We start from the raw sequence: 18,438 nt of genomic DNA on the forward strand, positions 1-18,438 counted from the left end.
CCTCGTCTTTTTAATGAAAGTGAGTGTGTCCCGAATGTGTCCCGAATGTGTCCAGAATTTGTTCTGAGTTTATTCTGAACTTTTTTCGGTCCTCAACGACTTTTTTACTCATGTCAGTTTATTTTGTTTTTTCTAAAAAGAATGCAATTTTGACAAAAAACATTTTTATAAAATGAATTAAACCTACCAATCCAGCAAACATAAAACTTAAGTTTTTCTTTTCTCACTTCCGCCACCGTTATCCTCTTTCTATTTGAGCTACCTACTCCTTTATATGTAAAATTCACAAACTCAGTTAATTCAATATTCTCTCGTATAGGTAAATCACATTCTAATTCCTAAATCCCGTAGACCGAAAGAAATTTCATCGAACTTTTACCAATCACGTCGTCCTTTACAAACTCTCCCTCCTTTCTAACAGAAGAGTTCTTACATAAGTCAAAGGAATGATGGCGCTGATATGCCATCATAGGAAAGGGACGTATGAAACTAAAATTGAAAACACGTGTCTCACTCTTCTGGAGAGAACTTTTTAAAGGGAATTTTGCAAACCCAAAGGAACCTATATACAGACTAACCCATCATCGCCGTCATCATCTCATCCTTTTACTCTTCCTCTCTCTTTCTTCGGTTAGCATAGTCAAACTTAACATATTTATGTCTAAATGCCACGGTATCCGGGCAGGTTTTGCAGTCTCTAGAAGCATCTCAAGCCGGATGCTCTAGGGACATAGTAATTTTTGCCCTGACAGCAAAGATGTTATCGCATTACTATGCATCACACCAAGCCAAGTTGATGGTTAGGGCAAGACGACGGTGTGCGGTAGTTAGCAGAATACTTTCTAGCTGATTTTGAAACTGATGGAGACATCCATTGGCATAGAAGAGGGTGAGGGTGATGATAGTGTAATGGTGGTGGTTATGTGTGTTGGCCAAGTTTCGTCCTGCTGCGACGACATTTACGGGAATACATTTCTCATTCTCATTTAATGTTCATAAATCAGTGACAGGAGGAATGAATCTACGCGGTCATTCGCCTCCGGGTGCGGGAGGACACGAATTGCTTTTTTTCTGCTTATTTTGAACACAATTTCTTCCTTGTTTAGGAGAAGGACATAGAAAAAAAGGGGAACAACCCGCAAACAGAAAAAAAAAGGAGTTGCAGATGATTGCGACGGCATTTTCATCAACGGATGTGAACATGACACTAGCAAATGGACAGACTTCCTCGAGCCTGTGTGTCCTGTTTGCAATGCCTGATGCACAGTCAAGTTCTGGCTCCTCATTTTTATGGCAAAAGGCGTGCGAAGTGAAGTAGTTGCCTTTTGGAATCCATTAATGTGAGTTTGATAGTGACGAATAATTTATGAATTTCAACTTTCAAGTTTCAAAACCAAAGAGAGTTAGAGAGATATGTAGTAATGTCCGTTTTTGTGGTTTTCCACAGAGTTATGACTTAATGGAACTTCAGGTTTTAGGAATGTTCATTCCTAATCGCCTGGAGTTATAGGAAATATAACGAAGTGGTCAAGCTCAAGAACTTTTTGGAATGTAAGAGTGTTGCAAATGTTAATCGATATACAGTTGGATGCATTTATATAATGGCTATGTTCAACTTAATAGAAAGTAGATAGGAAGCTTAAAATGTGAGTAAGTATAGTAATTTTGAGTTGGGAAAGACACTTATTTTGATTTGGACAAGGACGAGGGAAATGTTTTCTTTCAGACGTGATGAAAGGTTTATATTTTCATGATATGTCTGGCCTTAATTGACTTCAAGTTTGTAAATAACAGATCATGGTAAAGTGCTTGGATTTGAAATTAAATACTGGTGTAAAATTGTTGGAAAATTCAAGGCTTTTTGCTATTTTATCTTAAAGGCCAAGTCTTTAAGTCAAAATTAATACAAAATCTTCTATATCTTATTTGAAAGGTTATATATCCTTAAAGCGAACGCTTTTAAAAATTCAATCATTAAATTGGCAAAATAGGGGTAAAAATGTCATAGTAAAAAAAAATCATGTGTGCAATTCACACATGGTAGAAGTGAAACCTTAAATAAATCATTTTTCTTGCAAAAAAAAAATCTACCTTTTTTTTATTCTATCACCTTTAAATCCATGTTTTTTATATGACAACCTATATAAATTTTATATCATATGAAAGCTTATTGTTTCAGATAAAAACATTTATATCGACCATGTCTATACAACATCTACAAAAAGAGCTAAATTTTTATGAACCAAATCACTTTTCATCAAAAAACCAAAAAAATTAATCTTTTTTCTCTTCTAACATCATTAAATATATTTTTTTAAATTACAACCATTCATAAATTTTACATATATCATCTGAAAGCTTATTTCAACTTTTATATGATGTATCAATCATATTTCTAGTGGAGTAACTAAAGCTCAAAAATTGGCAATATTAGGGAACCCGGCCAAACAGCTTAGATTTTGATGATCTTTTTTTTCAAACGTCGGTAATTAAAAATACTTTAAAGTCTATAGATTAAAAATTGCCGGTGTTGCCGTTTTGATTTTTTAAATTTAATTGAAGATTTTTGTGAACAAAAACAAATTTTTTTCAAAAATTTTTCTTAAATTTCATAAATTAATTGATGCCAAAAGATTGTCTGTTAAATTCAAGGAAAAAAAATATATGGGAGTAAGGTACAATCTTCCATAGTTCAAGCGATAGATGCAATTTTCATATTAATTGACTTCAAACACAAAAAAAAATATTTGAACACAACGGCAGCACCTACAATATTCAAATATACATTTCTTAAAAGCAAGAAGCTTAGTCATATATGTAAAATTAAGTTAATTGAATGAACGGCTTTTGAAAGAATGGTAATTGAACTCAGATTTTTGAAAAAAAAATTATTGAAAAAGTTTTAACATGTCGTTTTTTAAACTTGGTCGTAATATATTATAATGCATTTATTTTCAAATTTTTTTGATTGATATTATGATTTCAAATTATAAAAGGAAATGTCAATATGTATATGTATTAAATAGCAAAAATTTAAAGTTCCTATTTACCACACTCTTTAAGAAAATTAATTATTTCAATGCAAAAATTCAGTTTTAATAAAAAAAACCATTGAAATTGAAGTAATTTTTCATTTTTTTTTTCAAAAGTGTGATATATTTTACCTTTCTTGTTTCGAAATTCAACTGATAATATTTAGGCCAAAATTTTTTTTTAAATAAATTCATATTTTATTAGAAAAAGTTTGGAAAAAAGTAATTTTAAATTTTTCTAATAACATTTTTTTTTTATTATTCTGAGTTTGAGGACCATTTTTTCAAAAAGTCTTGATTAAATTTAGTGAATTTAAATTTAAGAGATAAGAATGAGCTTCTGGCTTTTTAAAAATGTATTTTAAAATATTGTAGGTGTTGCCGTTGTTTTCAAAATATTTTTTTTGTGTTTGAGGTCAGAATGTTAGAAAATTGCATTTATCGCTTAAACGATGGAAGATTGTCCCTTACTGCCTTTTATATGTATATTTTCCTTAAATTACCTAGAGAATCTTTTGCTATCATTTGTTTTATGAAATTTAAGCAAAAAAAAATGGTTTTGTTTAAAAAAAAATTAATTTTAATTTTAAAAAACAATACGGCAACACCGGCAATTTTTAATCTATAGACCTTAAAGTATTTTTAATTACCTACGTTTGAAAAAAAAAAATCGTCAAAATCAGAGCTGTTCGGCCGGGTTCCCTAATAATTTGCTTTAGTTACTTTACTATTCTATTATTCCTACAAAAAAAGTATGAATTTTTTGAAGCCAACTATGTCGAAATTTCAAAATGACATTACGGTACTTCCAACACTGACTAATGGCTGGTCATCGGCAACAGATCTGCACAGGTGTTTTGAGGTATTTTTCAAGTTTTTCAATTTAAGATGTTGTAACTTGTAGAGCACTTACTGTTATATGTACGGTGACCATATTTCTAGGAGCGGAACTCGGGACAGATAAAAATTTTTTGGATAATTTTGAAAAAAAAAAAAAAAAAAATAAATACATAAATAAATAATAAAATGAGTTTTCATAATTTTTTCTAATTTTGATATCAAGATTTCTTAAAGTATTTTATAAGAAAATTTTTGCTTGTTCACAGTCGTTTTTTTTTAATCAAGGATTATTCCATAGAAAGATCTTTGATTAAAAAATAATCGAGTGTTAACAAACCGGTCCTAGTCGTTTACGAGGAAATCAGAAATTAAGAAAATGGTACTGTTAAATAAATTATAAAAAGATATTATTTAACATTTTTATTTTATTTTAAATGATTTTGAAATTTTGTCATATTTAATTCAACTTTGAAAATGTCCTTTTTTTGAAATTTACCTGGGTTCTTTCCTCTTTCATATGTTTTTTATTATTCGAAAAAAAATTTTTCTGGTGTAGCTTATCAACCTGACAAACCACAAGCTGGAACTAAATAATTGACGAAAAATGTTTAAAAACTAATACTTTTATTCAAAAAATAAAAAAAAAACTTTTGTTTCAATTTGCGTTTCAATTCAATATTCATTTTTTGTTTTATTAAGATTAAGTTCAATACAAATAAATATAAATTATTATAAATTGCATTTATGGTATATTCAAAAGCTATCCCATCAATTAATCTTGAATTTTCAGTTTACATTCCTCTGCCCTTAATGCCAGTTCACGAATATTTCGAAGACATCCAGCCGATGCAAGTTGTAAATCAGTATCAGTTGAAGAAAGTGTTTCCAACAAAAATGGTACAACTCCACTCTAAAAAAATTATAGAATTTTAACAAAAACTTTCAAAATAAGTCTTGGAATTTAACTTGCCTGATGCATTGTAATACAATTTCTTGGATCAGCAGAAAGTTTCTCCAAAGCCATTGCACAAGTTCGATGTACTTTCGGATTGTTACTAATCATGTAACCAACAATTGGCGTAACAGCTCGCATTCGACCAAGTTCTTGAGTATTATTTCCATAACCAGCACAATTTGCAATAGCTGCTGCTAGATTTTCCCTCAAAAGGTCATCAGAAGTGTTGACTTAAAGAATATAATTTTAAATAATTGAGCTAAAGACTTATAAAAATAGTTAGTACCTAATTCAGCAAGCTTACAAATAACTTTCAAATCAGTTAAAATTGCCAAATTAGTAGTATCCTTTGCAATTGTTGCAATAGCAGCACAAACTGCTGATAAAACCAAAATATCCTTTGAACCTAGAAGTCCCACAACCAATTCCATAGCTCCCACCAAACTTCGTACTAATTCTCCAGAATTCTGTAAAAATTATTCAAAAATATAAAATATCAACTATTAAGCTTGAAATCACAAGTTACCGAAGCATTTTCAACACAAGGACATATAGCATAAGCAGCATAAGCCTGAACTCGACTATCAGTATTCTTGAGCAAAGACCATATCAATCGAACAGCATCAAGCTCCTCCAAAATTTGCATACACTCTCTATCTTCAGCACATTCCTTTAAAGCCTTAGCCAAATTCTCCAATAAAGGAGCATGTGAAGAATTCAATAGTGCCACCAAACTTGGAAGACCACCAGCAACTCGAAGGGCATTTCGGTTACTTTTAAACCGAACACATTCAGCAATTCCACCAACGACATTGGTCAAAACTTCATCCGATTCGTCATTCAGCAACTGAGCAAGGACATTAATAGTCCTCAAAGAGTCTAGTTTGTGAACATTTGCATCAGTTGCAGCACATTTCCATATGGCTCCAGTAGCTCCTGACAAAAGAGGTTTGTTATCTCGGTTCGCTTTGTCCTTTATGATCATAACCAAGGGCTCAAGACCACCAGCTTCACGGACGAGGTCTCTTGTTGTGGGGTCCTTGGCACATCGGTATAAGGCAATGCTACATTGCATCTTTAAGTCGAGGTTAGTGGAATGTAAATGTGCCACAATGTCAGCAATCATTCCTTCGGTTGTAATAGCCAGTTGGAACTTAGCCTGGAAATACGTCAAAATGGGTCCTTAATGAAGATTTTTAAAAATTCATTGCATACCTGTGAGGAGCATTTCTGAATCGTGCCCATAATTGGAATGACAACTTCAATGTGAATAGATTTCAAAAGTCTTGCCATCAAAGGAACTATTCCGGTTTTTCTCATCACTTCGATATTGTGCTTCGAGTCGGAGAGGGACCACAAAGCTTTGGCCCCAGCACTTGCCATATTCACACTTTCCTTCTCATCCAAACTTAGTTCTTCCATTGGTGTTTTAAGGACACTTAATTACAATAGAAAACTTTATTAAACACTCTCCTTCCATCATCAGGAAAAAGTAAGCAAAAACTCACGCCAACTTAACATCCATCAAATCAACCAACTTCGGTATACCCCCACTCTGTCTAACATACTTCCTAGCCAATCGTACCTTGGAAATATTAGCCAGCGTCTCACCTGCCATTGTTTTCAAATCCTTTGCCGAACTATTCAATATGTCAACTATCAATGGCACTCCGCCCAAATCAACTATGGTCTTTCTTATATCAATATTTGATGAAATCTCTGCCAGTATCATCAAGGACCCCAGCCGACACTTCATATCGTTGCACTCGAGCAAATTCACCAGCACTTCAATGCCACCGATATCTTGAATTGCAAATTGATGAATTTGCACTTGCAAGTCATAGTCCTTGAGGCAGCATAGTGAAACAATTGTTGCCGTTTGATTGCCACCCTTAATGTATTTGACGAGCTTTTGAATATGCCAATATTCAGCTGGTATCTCAGCGGTACGGGCAGCATCTTTCCAGCGTTCTTCTTCGTCTGTGGATGAGAGTACTTCAGTTGATTCCGAGTCATAGTTGGCTTCGGATTTTCTTCTTTGGGTAGTTCTATCGGGACAGCTGCCACAAGAGAAATCGATTTTTTGACGTCTTAATTCGGTAGAGCCGGAACGCGTCTTGCCAATTGTGGACATGGTTTGTCTTTGTACCGAGAAAGATGAATGGGATTATTTTGTTGTTGTTTGTTGATTAAAGTTTGATGGAATTTTGTTTATTATGATTCGATTTTCAGAGCTTATTTTTTAATGTTGCTAGGGAGTAGGGTAGTGTGTAGGGATGGGAAATGTGGGCCGAAAGACATGCGCTTGGATTGAAGAGCTAGAAATAGTAAATAAATGTTTATTGATGGATCAAACAATACCTGATGTCTTGTGTACAAGAATGCATTCATCCGGTGGAATGAGTTTATTTTTTTGCTTACGAAATATGTACAAAAGCGCAAGCTAATGACTCGTACAAAAATCACGGTTGACTGATTTCTGTGAACGTTCAATCATTTAGAGTCCTAATGCGTTCCTAAGAACGACCGGCACGTTTTGAACTATACTTTCCTTTATTTTTTAGCTTTCAATGTAAATGGAAATATTTTGTGCCGATTTTTTATCATAATATCGAAATTCATTCCAAAACAAGCGTTCCCGAAATGACTCGGAATTGATGTACGATGAATGTAAACATAAGATGATTAAAATTTTGATATTTTATGACCATTTTATGCAATAAGTCATGTTTCTATGAACAACATTAACTTCTAATAAAAAGAGTGTTTCAAAATAATGGCCCAAACAAAATATAATAAAAGACTATCTAAAAGGTTGTCAGAAATTGGTAACTAGTTTATCTCGAATCCTTAACTTTTCAATTTAGTTAAGCTTATTACTTTTTTCCAGTTAGGTATTGCAGTTTTCAAAATGGTATACAAAGTTTAAAAGTTGAACTTAGACAATGACAAATTTAAATTGAAAAATAAAAAAAAACAATAATTAGCAGGGGAAGCAAAATATACCATTATTTTAAAGTAAGTTTTTCTTAGAAATTTTGAAAGAACATCATTTAATCGAAAACCGTACACATTCGGGATGAACAAGGTACTAAATTCTGAGAGCCCTTTGGTCGTTCACCGTTGCCTGGGCTTTACGTCTGATTTCTGGTTTATTACCAAATACATACATATCTCTTTTAAGGCTTGATCGTTTTTGTTCAATTTTGCACAGTTATACTAAAAAAATATCTTTAGTAATATTGCATCCCAAGAAATCCATTTTTGCTGTAGGTATCTACCCGTTACGTTTTAGTTTTTTTTTTTTCCAGATTTCTAAAAAATGGTTCAACCCAATTTTTGCAATGTTTCCTTTTAGTCTTTAGAGTTTTTTTTTTACAAGGAAATTGAAACACTTATGAAAATTTTTAGTATGCGGGCCAAAATACTTTTTGATGCTAATTAGGGCAATGAATTTTGAAAAAAAATATGGAAATTTTTTTCAATATATTTTCATATATTTTAGTTGATATTGAATGGTTATACTTTAATCTATGTATTAAAAAATAACATTTGCACCGATGGATGGAATGATTTTTCCATATTTATGACAGTTTAAACAGAAAGTGATCAAAACCAAACAACTGCGTTACTTTACTGCAAATTTCAGTTTTATTTGTAAAATCATATAATTAACCCTTTCGGAACCAGCGTTACTCTCATATGTTACATATCTTTCGTAAAATTCGTAAAAAAATTACCGTTAAATAATCTTTTAGGTTTCGATGGCTTAATTGAAAGATAATAATGCCTAGTTACTGGATTAGTGCAAAAAGTTAGTCAAATATCATTTTGTTTTATTGAAAAAGGGACTGAAATCCACATTTTTTTTTTTATAAATTTTTTTTTTTATATGGTCATAATTTTGAAAAAAGATATAAAAAAGGGTTAAGCTCTCTGATATTCCTATTTGAAACTATAGGAACAACGTAAGTCTCTTATGAAGTTACATCACAGAAAAATTAATTTTAATTAAATATTCTTAATAGTTTATTGCCAAAAATTAGCCTTAAAACTTTAAATAACAGTGCGTTACCAAGATAAACCATAATTTTACAGTAAATTGCTAACAATTCAATCCAAATTTGGGTTTCAAACTGATATTGTAAATGTAAATAATGTTAATTATATAACTCAATATAGTTTTTCTACTAATTTGTAGTTTTTTTTCAAGAAAAATGAAATTCAACAAAAAGGACAACTTTTTAGGCACTAAATAGTATTTCGGCTTATTCAACATTATTTAAGTAAACATTGCATACAAGAGTGTTGACAAAATTTGCTAAAATTTGCCGTTTTTGAACCATTTCAAATTTTGTCCCCCGACTTCAAATTTAATTTTGCGGAAAATTCATTATCTCAAAAACCTTGGAGGCTACAAATTTTGGGTGACAATTAAGCATTTAGTAGCTAAAATCTCTAATATATTTATTTTTCGATTCGGTAACAAAGATTCCGCCAAAGTAAAGGAAGTCATGCAACAGAAAGAAGTTAATTATTTTTATCCAGTAAAATAGTCTTAACGCTTATATTTGGCTCGAGTAAGGTATCCGTTTCGGAGCGGAAATTTGTCCGAGTTCATACGCATTGGAGAGTTCTTACATGTCAGAAGCACACATCGAAACATGATTCTTATGAAATAGTAGAATTTTCAGCTACTAAATAATCGATGCAATTTTATAACAAAAAAAGGATTTGATATAAAAATACAAATTAATAAGTATTTTTTTCTCTTTTTGAAAAAAAAAAAATAATAATTTCGAACTCAATCCAACTCAGAAATTAATTTAGTCATTTATTATATATTTTTTTTTTTATTTTCATATTACATTCACAAAATGAGCAGTTTACTTAAGCTCCATGATGATTGTTTCTTTGGGTTCTTGATCTTGATATATGAATCACAACAAAAACATTACTGTTAAAAAAAGAGCCAAGTTATCCTATGTTGAAATTATGCTGGCACAAAAAGTATTGAGATATAAAAGTGTACCAAGTTCTAAAGCTTGGGTTCAAATTCGTATCAATAAAATTTTGATTGCTTACTTGACAATTTTTGTTTTAAATACCGATTTTTAAAGTTATTTCAAAAATTTGCCAAGTAAACAATCAAAATTTTATTGATACGAATTTGAACCCTTTTTTTAACAGTAATGTTTTTGTTGTGATTTCACTACTTTTTGCAAGGTATGGCTGTAGAATTGAAAATGTCTATATTTGATGAAAATTCAGTGAAAATGGGCGGTTGCCACGCCCCCTGGCTGAAATTCTCAAACTTTAATTTTTTTCCTTTGTATAAACTACCATCTCTACCATTCTACCAAATTTCAAGATACTCCGATAATCAGAAGGGCTCTAAAATATTTAATGAAAATTCAGCGGAAATGGGCGGTTGCCACGCCCCTTGGCTAAAATTCTTAAATTTTAAATTTTTTCCTTTGTATAAACTATCAGCTCTACCATTCTACCAAATTTCAAGATTCTACGATAATCAGAAGTGCTTTATAATAATTGATGAAAATTCGGCGAAAATGGGCGGTTACCACGCCCCCTGAATTGAAAATCTCAAATTTTCGATTTTTTCCTTTGTATACACCACAAGTCCTACTACCGTGTAAAATTTCAAGTTTCTACGATAGCGGGAAGGTCTCCATAATTTTGATGATCTGTCAGTGAGTCAGTGAGTCAGTTACGGTTTTCGCGATTTTTGAAGTCCCTTATCTCAGAAACTACTCATCGTAAGAAGCTGAAGTTTTGTGATTAATTTGGGTTCGGCGAGCTCAACAAATGTAGCGAGTTTGAAATTTCTGGCATCTTTGGTGTGGAAGTTAGAGGGGGGTCGAAAATGGCCTGAGTTGTTTCCTGTAAATAAGGGTGTAGTGCCAAAGTTGCTAGAGAACTTGGCTGGGCACTACCATGCCCCTTGATAAGTATGCGCAATTTGAATACATTCTTCTAAAAAACAATGCACCCCTTCAAGCTGAAAACTTCAAAATTTTTAATTTTCAATTCGACCACACATAGCAATCAGAAAAATCGGTCCAATTCACATGTTGAACTGTTAAATATCTTCCTCATATCAAAAGTGAAAGCGAAGTGAGACTAAACGATGTAAACTAAAAATCAAAAATAATAAAAACAAATAATTTTTTTTTTTTTTTAAATATTTTTTTATATTTTTTATTTTTTGTACACACTCTTTAAATTGATTAAAACGTATTACAAATTAGTAATTATATTCTTAAATATTAAATCGCCTTTAAATGTATGTCTATTTATTATTTTAATAAGATACATTTTTTTAACTTTTACAAAAATATTTTTTTAAAGTTTAAAAAAATTGGAATGTAATAAGTTTTAGACATTCATTTTAACTTTGTTAGTTTTTTTTTTTTCAATAATTAAGATGACACATTTTTTAAAAGCACCTAGTTCTTAAAGGTGTTTACGTGTTGTTTTTTTTTTTTTATTTCGACATTTCATATTCTTTTCTTCTTCTTGTTCTCAGTTTAACAATTCTTTACAATTTTTCGACAGCAGTTTTATTTTTATATATTGTATTGTATAATGGATTTAATTTATGTTTATTATATAAGTTTTTACTATTTTTTGCATATGCATTTTGTATGATGATACTTTCTTGTTTTTATTTGTACTGTGATGGATGAAAGTTAACAAAAAATGAAAATAACAAATAACAACTTAGTGTGTAGTTAACATTAACAAAAACAATTAACAAAAACAAGTAATTATTTGTAATCAACTGAATGAGGGAAATACAATGAAAAAAATTATACGAAAACCAAAAATATTTATAATTTTTTTTTTTTTTAAATAACCAAAATTAAATTTTTAATGAAAATCAAATTAACCAAAATTCTTCAAAAAATTGAACGAAAAAAATAAAAATTATTAAACGAAAACTTAACGCGAACGAATATAATAATTAATAACCAAAGAGTGAAAACAAAAAATAAAATAACACATTCAGTTGTTTTTACTTACAAACTTAGCAACAAATTAAAAATTTATAACAAAAAACTTAACAAAAAAGAAACTTAACACTTAAAAAATAAATAACAAAAATTGTATAACAATTAAAATAAAATATATATAACAATATAAACAAAAACAATAACAAATTAACAAACTTAACGAATAAAAATAACAAAAACTTAACAATAAATCAATGAATCTATGTTCAACATAGATTGGCAGTGTAATGCAAATGCATATATTTTTTTTTAATGAGTATACTTGATGATTATATTTTTTTTTATGATACAAGATTATTATTATTTTATTTTTATTTAATTATAATTTTTTTCCTGCTGAGAACATACCCTGAACTTATGAATTTTTTTAGTTTCTTCTGTGTCATCATTTTTTTATAAATGATGTTTTTTTTTTCAATATTTTTTGTTTTGGCGATTAAATATTAGAACTAAACTATCCTATTTCTAAATATTTATTTGTGTGTGGTGAAAAAAAACTAACCTAATTTAGCAAAACAAACTCAATATTGGAATGTTGTTTAATGTTTTATAGTTTAAAAAAAGTGTATTGACAAAATTAAAACTGCAAGATTATTGTTTTATGTGTTGAATGAATAAAAATTGTTTCCCAACAACAAAAACTTTAATTTTCTTATAATTTATTTTTTAGCAGTTTTGTTTTTTGAAAATATTTTTTTTTTATTAATGGGTTCAATTTCAATCTAATTACTAATCAAGGAATTATAACATACCTAGTGAATTTAATTTTTTTTATAAAATTACAAACTAAAATTAAAAATAAAAACAAAAAGAAAAATATAAAGAAAATGCTTTTTTTTTACCCTGGCTACAAAAACAGACAGTTTTGATGATTCAGATTCGAATATTTGTTAATAGATCAGCGTTGCAATATTGATAATTAGGTTATAGATCATTTTTATTTCTTTGTCAAAAAAAATACTAACTGTAATTAGAAATTAGTCTTCAATTTCTGAGAATACAGAATTATATAATTTTATTGTTATGATTGATAACTTTAAAATATTGATAAAGCTAGGTCTTGTCAATTGCGTTCCCACTGTATTATAAGGATGCCCAATTACGTACAGTTAAAATTGTGAATTTAGTTAATTTTTGTTTGAATTTGATTTATTATTTTGAATTAAATTTAGTGGAATACTTTATTTTTTTTTTTGTTCTAATCCCATTTTTATAAATTTTTGAATTTATTTTTTTTTGTTACTTATTTTTTTATTTATTTAATTTTTTTTTTTTATTTAATTTTTTTTTTTTATTTAATTTTTTTTTTAATTTGTTTTTTTTTTTTTTTTTTTTTGATTAAATCTATTTTTTTTTTACTCAACTTTGAAAAGTTAGATTTCTCATGTTTCTGATTTTATATGGCGTTTGGAAATGAAAATTAAAGAATAAAATAATGTAGGAATGGAAATAAATTAAATACAAAATTAAAACAAAATTTTAAAACACAAATTGGTAAAATTATGAATAATTAAATCAATTTGTGTTTTAGGAATGTTTATAGAAATATTTGGAGTTTTGTTCTTAATGAACAAAAATTAATTGAAAAAAAAAACTGATTTTGAAAATAAAATTAATAATTTCGTTTTAAAGAACAAAAAAAAAAAAAAAAAAATATGAAAATAGGCTAGTATTATTTTAGGATTTAATTAAAATTTGAATAAATTGAAATTAACCGATGTAAAAACAAAACGAAAAAAAATAAAATGAAGCCAAAAATGATAAAAAACGAAAAAAACAAAACTATGAAATATAAAATTTAAATTTCATTAAAACCAAAAGAAAAAAATATTTATAAAATTAAAGAAAAAAAAACAAAATTAGACAAAAAAATAAAAAAATAACGAAAATAAACTCAAACGCAAATAAAACTAAAAAAAAACAGAATAAAAATTACATGTTAAAAAAAAGAAAATTGAATAAATTAAGAAAAACGAACAAAATAAAAAAAAGAAACACAAACAAAAATGAAAAACAATCTAAAATTTTAAAATACTTATCATTATCATTCAAAAATATTCAAAATTAAAAAAAATTATAATAAAAACAAACAAATCTAATTAAAAATAAAAAAGTGGACACAAAAATAAGTAAAACAAAAAAAGATACAAAAATAAAAAAAAAGAAACAACAAAAATGTATCCCGAAGTAAAAAACAGAAAAGTAAAAAAAAAAAAAAATTATAATTAACAAAAAAAAAAAACAATAATAACAAAAAAAGAAAAAAAAATAATACAAAATTAATAAATGATTTTAAAACAAAAACCGAAACGAAAAAAATGTTGAAATGAACAAAATGTTTAAAAACATAAACCGAAACATAAAACACAACATAAAAATGAAATGAACTGAATTTTGAAAATAAAAATAAGCCAAAAAAAAATTATATTGATCAAAATAAGTTGTTTTTAACCGAAATAATGAAACTGAAAAAATGAAAAAAAGTGAAAAAATAGCAAAACCAAAAATAAATAAAAAACAAAAAAAAATGAAAAAATAAGAAAAACATTAAATAACTGAAATGTAACCAAAATTAACCCAAACAGTAAACAAAACCAAAAAAGTAAACCGAAAAAAAAACAGATAGGGTAGAAGGGGGAGCATTTGCCAGTGGGGTGCCTTTGCCAGTCCAGGTTTTTTTCCAATCAAACAGAATATTAAATACCAAAAAATCATTTTCTGTTGCACAATTATGATTGAAAACTTTCCACAAAGTTTGACAGCTTTTGGCTGGACACGAAATAAATAAGACGCTTTTGTTTTTTTTTTTAGTTTTTTAATTTTGAAAACCAAAATGTGAAGGTACATAATCGTCATAAATTTTTAATATTTGTCTTGTTAAATTACTTTTTCATACAAATAACTTTTGAAAATTATGTGTACTATGCTGTGTAAAAGTGATTTTTTTACTGTTTAACTTATAAAAAAGTTATAAGTAATTTTTTGAAAGATTAGCTTGTGGGGTGCATTTGCCATTTGTTTTTGGGTAGGTTTTGCTCTGGCAAATGCACCCCATGGGGTACATTTGCCAGAAGCAAGCTTCCTCAAAAGAGGATGGCAGAATCCTTAAAAATCAATCCCTTCTTCGTACTTTCAGCTAAAAAGAAGTTTTGTTTAACCAAAATCGGTTTTATTTGTATTAACTTTTATATTTAGGTAACTGGCAATCCCTCCCCACCCCCGTGGCAAAGCCACCCACCTGGGGAGGCTTTGCCACATCACTTTTCGTTTTTTTGAATAAATTATTAAAAATATAAATAATTAATATATCAAGATGAAAAAAATATTTAAGTGAAGATAATAAAGTCAATAATAATATCAGATATAAAAAAATTAAAAGAAACGTAAAAACTTTGCGTTAAATCAATTTTCCTAAATCCTGGCAAATCCTCCCCCTTCTACCCTACTCAAATTTTGAAACAAAAAATAAAAAATATTCAGAAAAAAAAAATAGAACCAAATGCATAAAAATCATATACAAAAAACAAAAAAAAAAAAAATTAAGCCAAAGAAAATAAAAGTAACAAAAAAATTAAACCGAAAACGAACAAAAATTTACAAAATATACAAAAAAAAAAAAAAAACTGAACAAATTGTAAATAAAATATAAAAATTTAAACCGAAATAAAGAAAAAATAAAAAAAAATATGTAAAATAAAATACCGAAAAGCACACTCGAAAGATAAAAATATCAAACTTTAATCCAGAACCAAAGCGAATAAAGAAATTGAACGAAATAATAAAAAAACAAAAAACATGCATTTTTGAATAAAATTAGAATTGAAAAAATTAAAATTGAACTTTAATAAATAAAATCAAATAAGAAATTACGAATGAACCGAATAAACAAACAAAATTTAACGAAAAAACAAAAAAAAAAATAAAAATTAACGAAACTGAAATCGGAAAAAAGTACCAGAATGAGCAACAAAAGAAAATAGAACCCAACTTTTGAATATAAAATTATAAAGAATAAAAAAGTAAAAAACCAAAAAGAACAAAAATAAAAATAATGAAACGATTGAAACAAAAAAAAAAAAAAGAACAAAAAAAAAAAAAAAATTAATGAAACAAAAATCACATTTAAACCGAAAATAATAAAAAATAATTAAAATATTGAAAAAAGGTATATGAAAGAAAACAATTTAATGAAAAACTTCATTTGAAGAAAAAATATTTGATAAAATACAGTAAAATTCAATGTTTTGAAAATTAAAAAATAAAAAAATAATATTCACAAAATTTAAAAAATAAATGGAAACAAAAAGAAAATTAGTAGCAAAAAGAAACTTTTAACTCAAAACCAAAAAAATAATAAAAAAATTAATGAATTAAAAAAAAAAAACAAAGAACAAAAATTGATTAAAAGAACAATTTACACTGATTTTATAGATTATTTGTGTGTATGAATTAATTTATTGGAAAGAAGCTTTAAGATTCAAAATTTAACCATGTTCATCAATCTTAACTTTTGTTGTTCGAAAGAAAAAAAAAAATAGTAAATAATAATTATTAAAATATAATTAAAATAAAAGTAAAAATAAAAATTGAAAAATAAAATAAAAAATTATTGTCAAGCACGATAAAAAAAAAATTAAAACAAAATCCTTTCACTTGCATAAAATACAAAATATCTGTGTGAAACAAAAATGATATTTTAACAAATAAAAAATAAAAAAACTCTACAGAAAAAATTCAAGAAGAATATGTCCAAAATCATTTCAAAACTGAAATTATTTTCCTATTTTATGAAAATTCTTTTAACAATTAACGAATTATTTTAATAAAATAGGATAATAATTCCTGTAACAAAACCACTGTCCCTAAAATAACAACGAAATGAAAAAATCAACAAATAACAAACAAAAAAGGCACAGTTTGGTTGTGATCTAATAACAAATAAAACCAAATTATTTTTAAATAATTGTTATTTGTTTTAAAAGAAAATAAGAACTAAAGAATTCCATATTTTAACCAAAAGCAAAGCACGGAGAATTTAAATTAACGAATTTAAATATATGCATGTACAGAAGACATATGTTTAAATCAAAATAATAGAAAATTAACAAAAGAAAATAAGAAAAAAAAGTAACCGATGTGTGTGTATGAATTATAAATTAAATGAAATGAAATTCTTTAATTTTTATTTCTGATATTTAACAACAATTATTGAAGATAATTTGTTAACGAAAACAATTACTAAACAAAAAACTTTAATTGAAGAAAAAAACTTAACAATTGAATATTTAAAGAAATCGTTCTAATTAAAACAAATTAATGTAAAATTAATTAGAACAAGATTTTTAATTCAAAAACCAACAAAACAAGATTAACAAGAAAATCAAAACAAAACATTTAACGGATTGATGGCAAAAATTATTTATAAATATTGAAAAAAAAATTAAGATAGTTTTTCAATATTTAATAATAATTTTTAAACAAAGAAAAGTAAAACAAAAACACAACAAATGGAATAACAATAACAAATCTGATCTTGGACATTTTCTTCTATTTAATTATAAAAAAAATTAAATTAAAAATAATGAAAAAAAAAAACATAAATAAAAATAAACAAATAAAAATAAAAAAAAAAAAAACGAAATTAAATCATAAAAAAAAATTTAATAATTTTGAAATAATTCAGAACGAAACAAAAACAAAAAAACCATAAAAAAAGTGAACAAAATAAAATTAAATAATAAAGTCAACAAAAAATAAAAAGAATATAAAAAAAAACACAAAGTAAATTAAAAAAAAAAAATAAAATTAATTTAAATTAATGAAATCATAACAATATAAAATTAATTGAAATAAAAAAAAATAAAACAAAAACGAAACAAAAAATAAATTTAACAAAAAATAAAAAACGCGATAATTTAAAAATCAAAAGAATTCCAAAATCATACTTAAAAAATTTAAATGGATTTCCAAAAAAAAAGAAATAACAATAATAAATAAAAACTATACCAAATAAAATAGAAACCAAAAAAGTTAAATGAAAACAAAAATAAAAACAAAATGAAATAATTTAACAGAAATAAAAGATAACAATTAACAGTTTTTTTTGCGATTTTTTTGTATTATTTTTGGATTAACAAATAACAGTTCACAGATATTTTAGTTTTATGCGCTTGAGAAAAGATTTTGACCAAAATAAAATAAAACAAAATAATAGTTAAATATTTCGAACAACTTTAAGATTTTTTTTAATGGATTGTTTGAACTTGAGTTTTGTATTCGTTTTAAATAAATTAAAATATAATTATTTTTTTATGCGAAGAAATTGAGCTCTTTAATAATTATGAAGCTATGTTCTGAAACCATAGGGTAGTAATTAAAACAAAATTAAACCAAATTAAAATAAAAAATAAAAAAATAATAAATGAATTAAGAAACTAAAATAATAAGATATTAATATTTTTTTGATTCATGCATATTAGTTTTTTTTTTTTTAATTTGAAAGTATAAAATAAGGAATATGTATACAGATCCCAAACGCCAACAAGTAGGTTTTTTTTAATATTTCGTAGATATTTAA

At 26.7% G+C, this 18,438-nt stretch overlaps 1 protein-coding gene across 1 annotated transcript; it reads right to left on the minus strand.

Annotated features, from left to right (window-relative positions):
• Positions 1-4,543: 4,543 nt before the first annotated feature.
• On the minus strand, positions 4,544-7,068 carry LOC129921185 (armadillo repeat-containing protein gudu). Its single transcript, XM_056002910.1, has 6 exons — positions 6,336-7,068; positions 6,043-6,265; positions 5,354-5,986; positions 5,114-5,294; positions 4,843-5,057; positions 4,544-4,782 (listed from the first exon to the last, which is right to left on the minus strand). The coding sequence occupies exons 1-6, from the start codon at positions 6,959-6,961 to the stop codon at positions 4,645-4,647; spliced, it is 2,016 nt and encodes a 671-aa protein (XP_055858885.1). The 5' UTR covers positions 6,962-7,068; the 3' UTR covers positions 4,544-4,644.
• Between the last annotated feature and the right edge of the window lie 11,370 nt (positions 7,069-18,438).

The sequence above is a fragment of the Episyrphus balteatus genome, chromosome 1, assembly GCF_945859705.1.
Source record: "Episyrphus balteatus chromosome 1, idEpiBalt1.1, whole genome shotgun sequence".
Lineage (NCBI taxonomy): Eukaryota > Metazoa > Arthropoda > Insecta > Diptera > Syrphidae > Episyrphus > Episyrphus balteatus.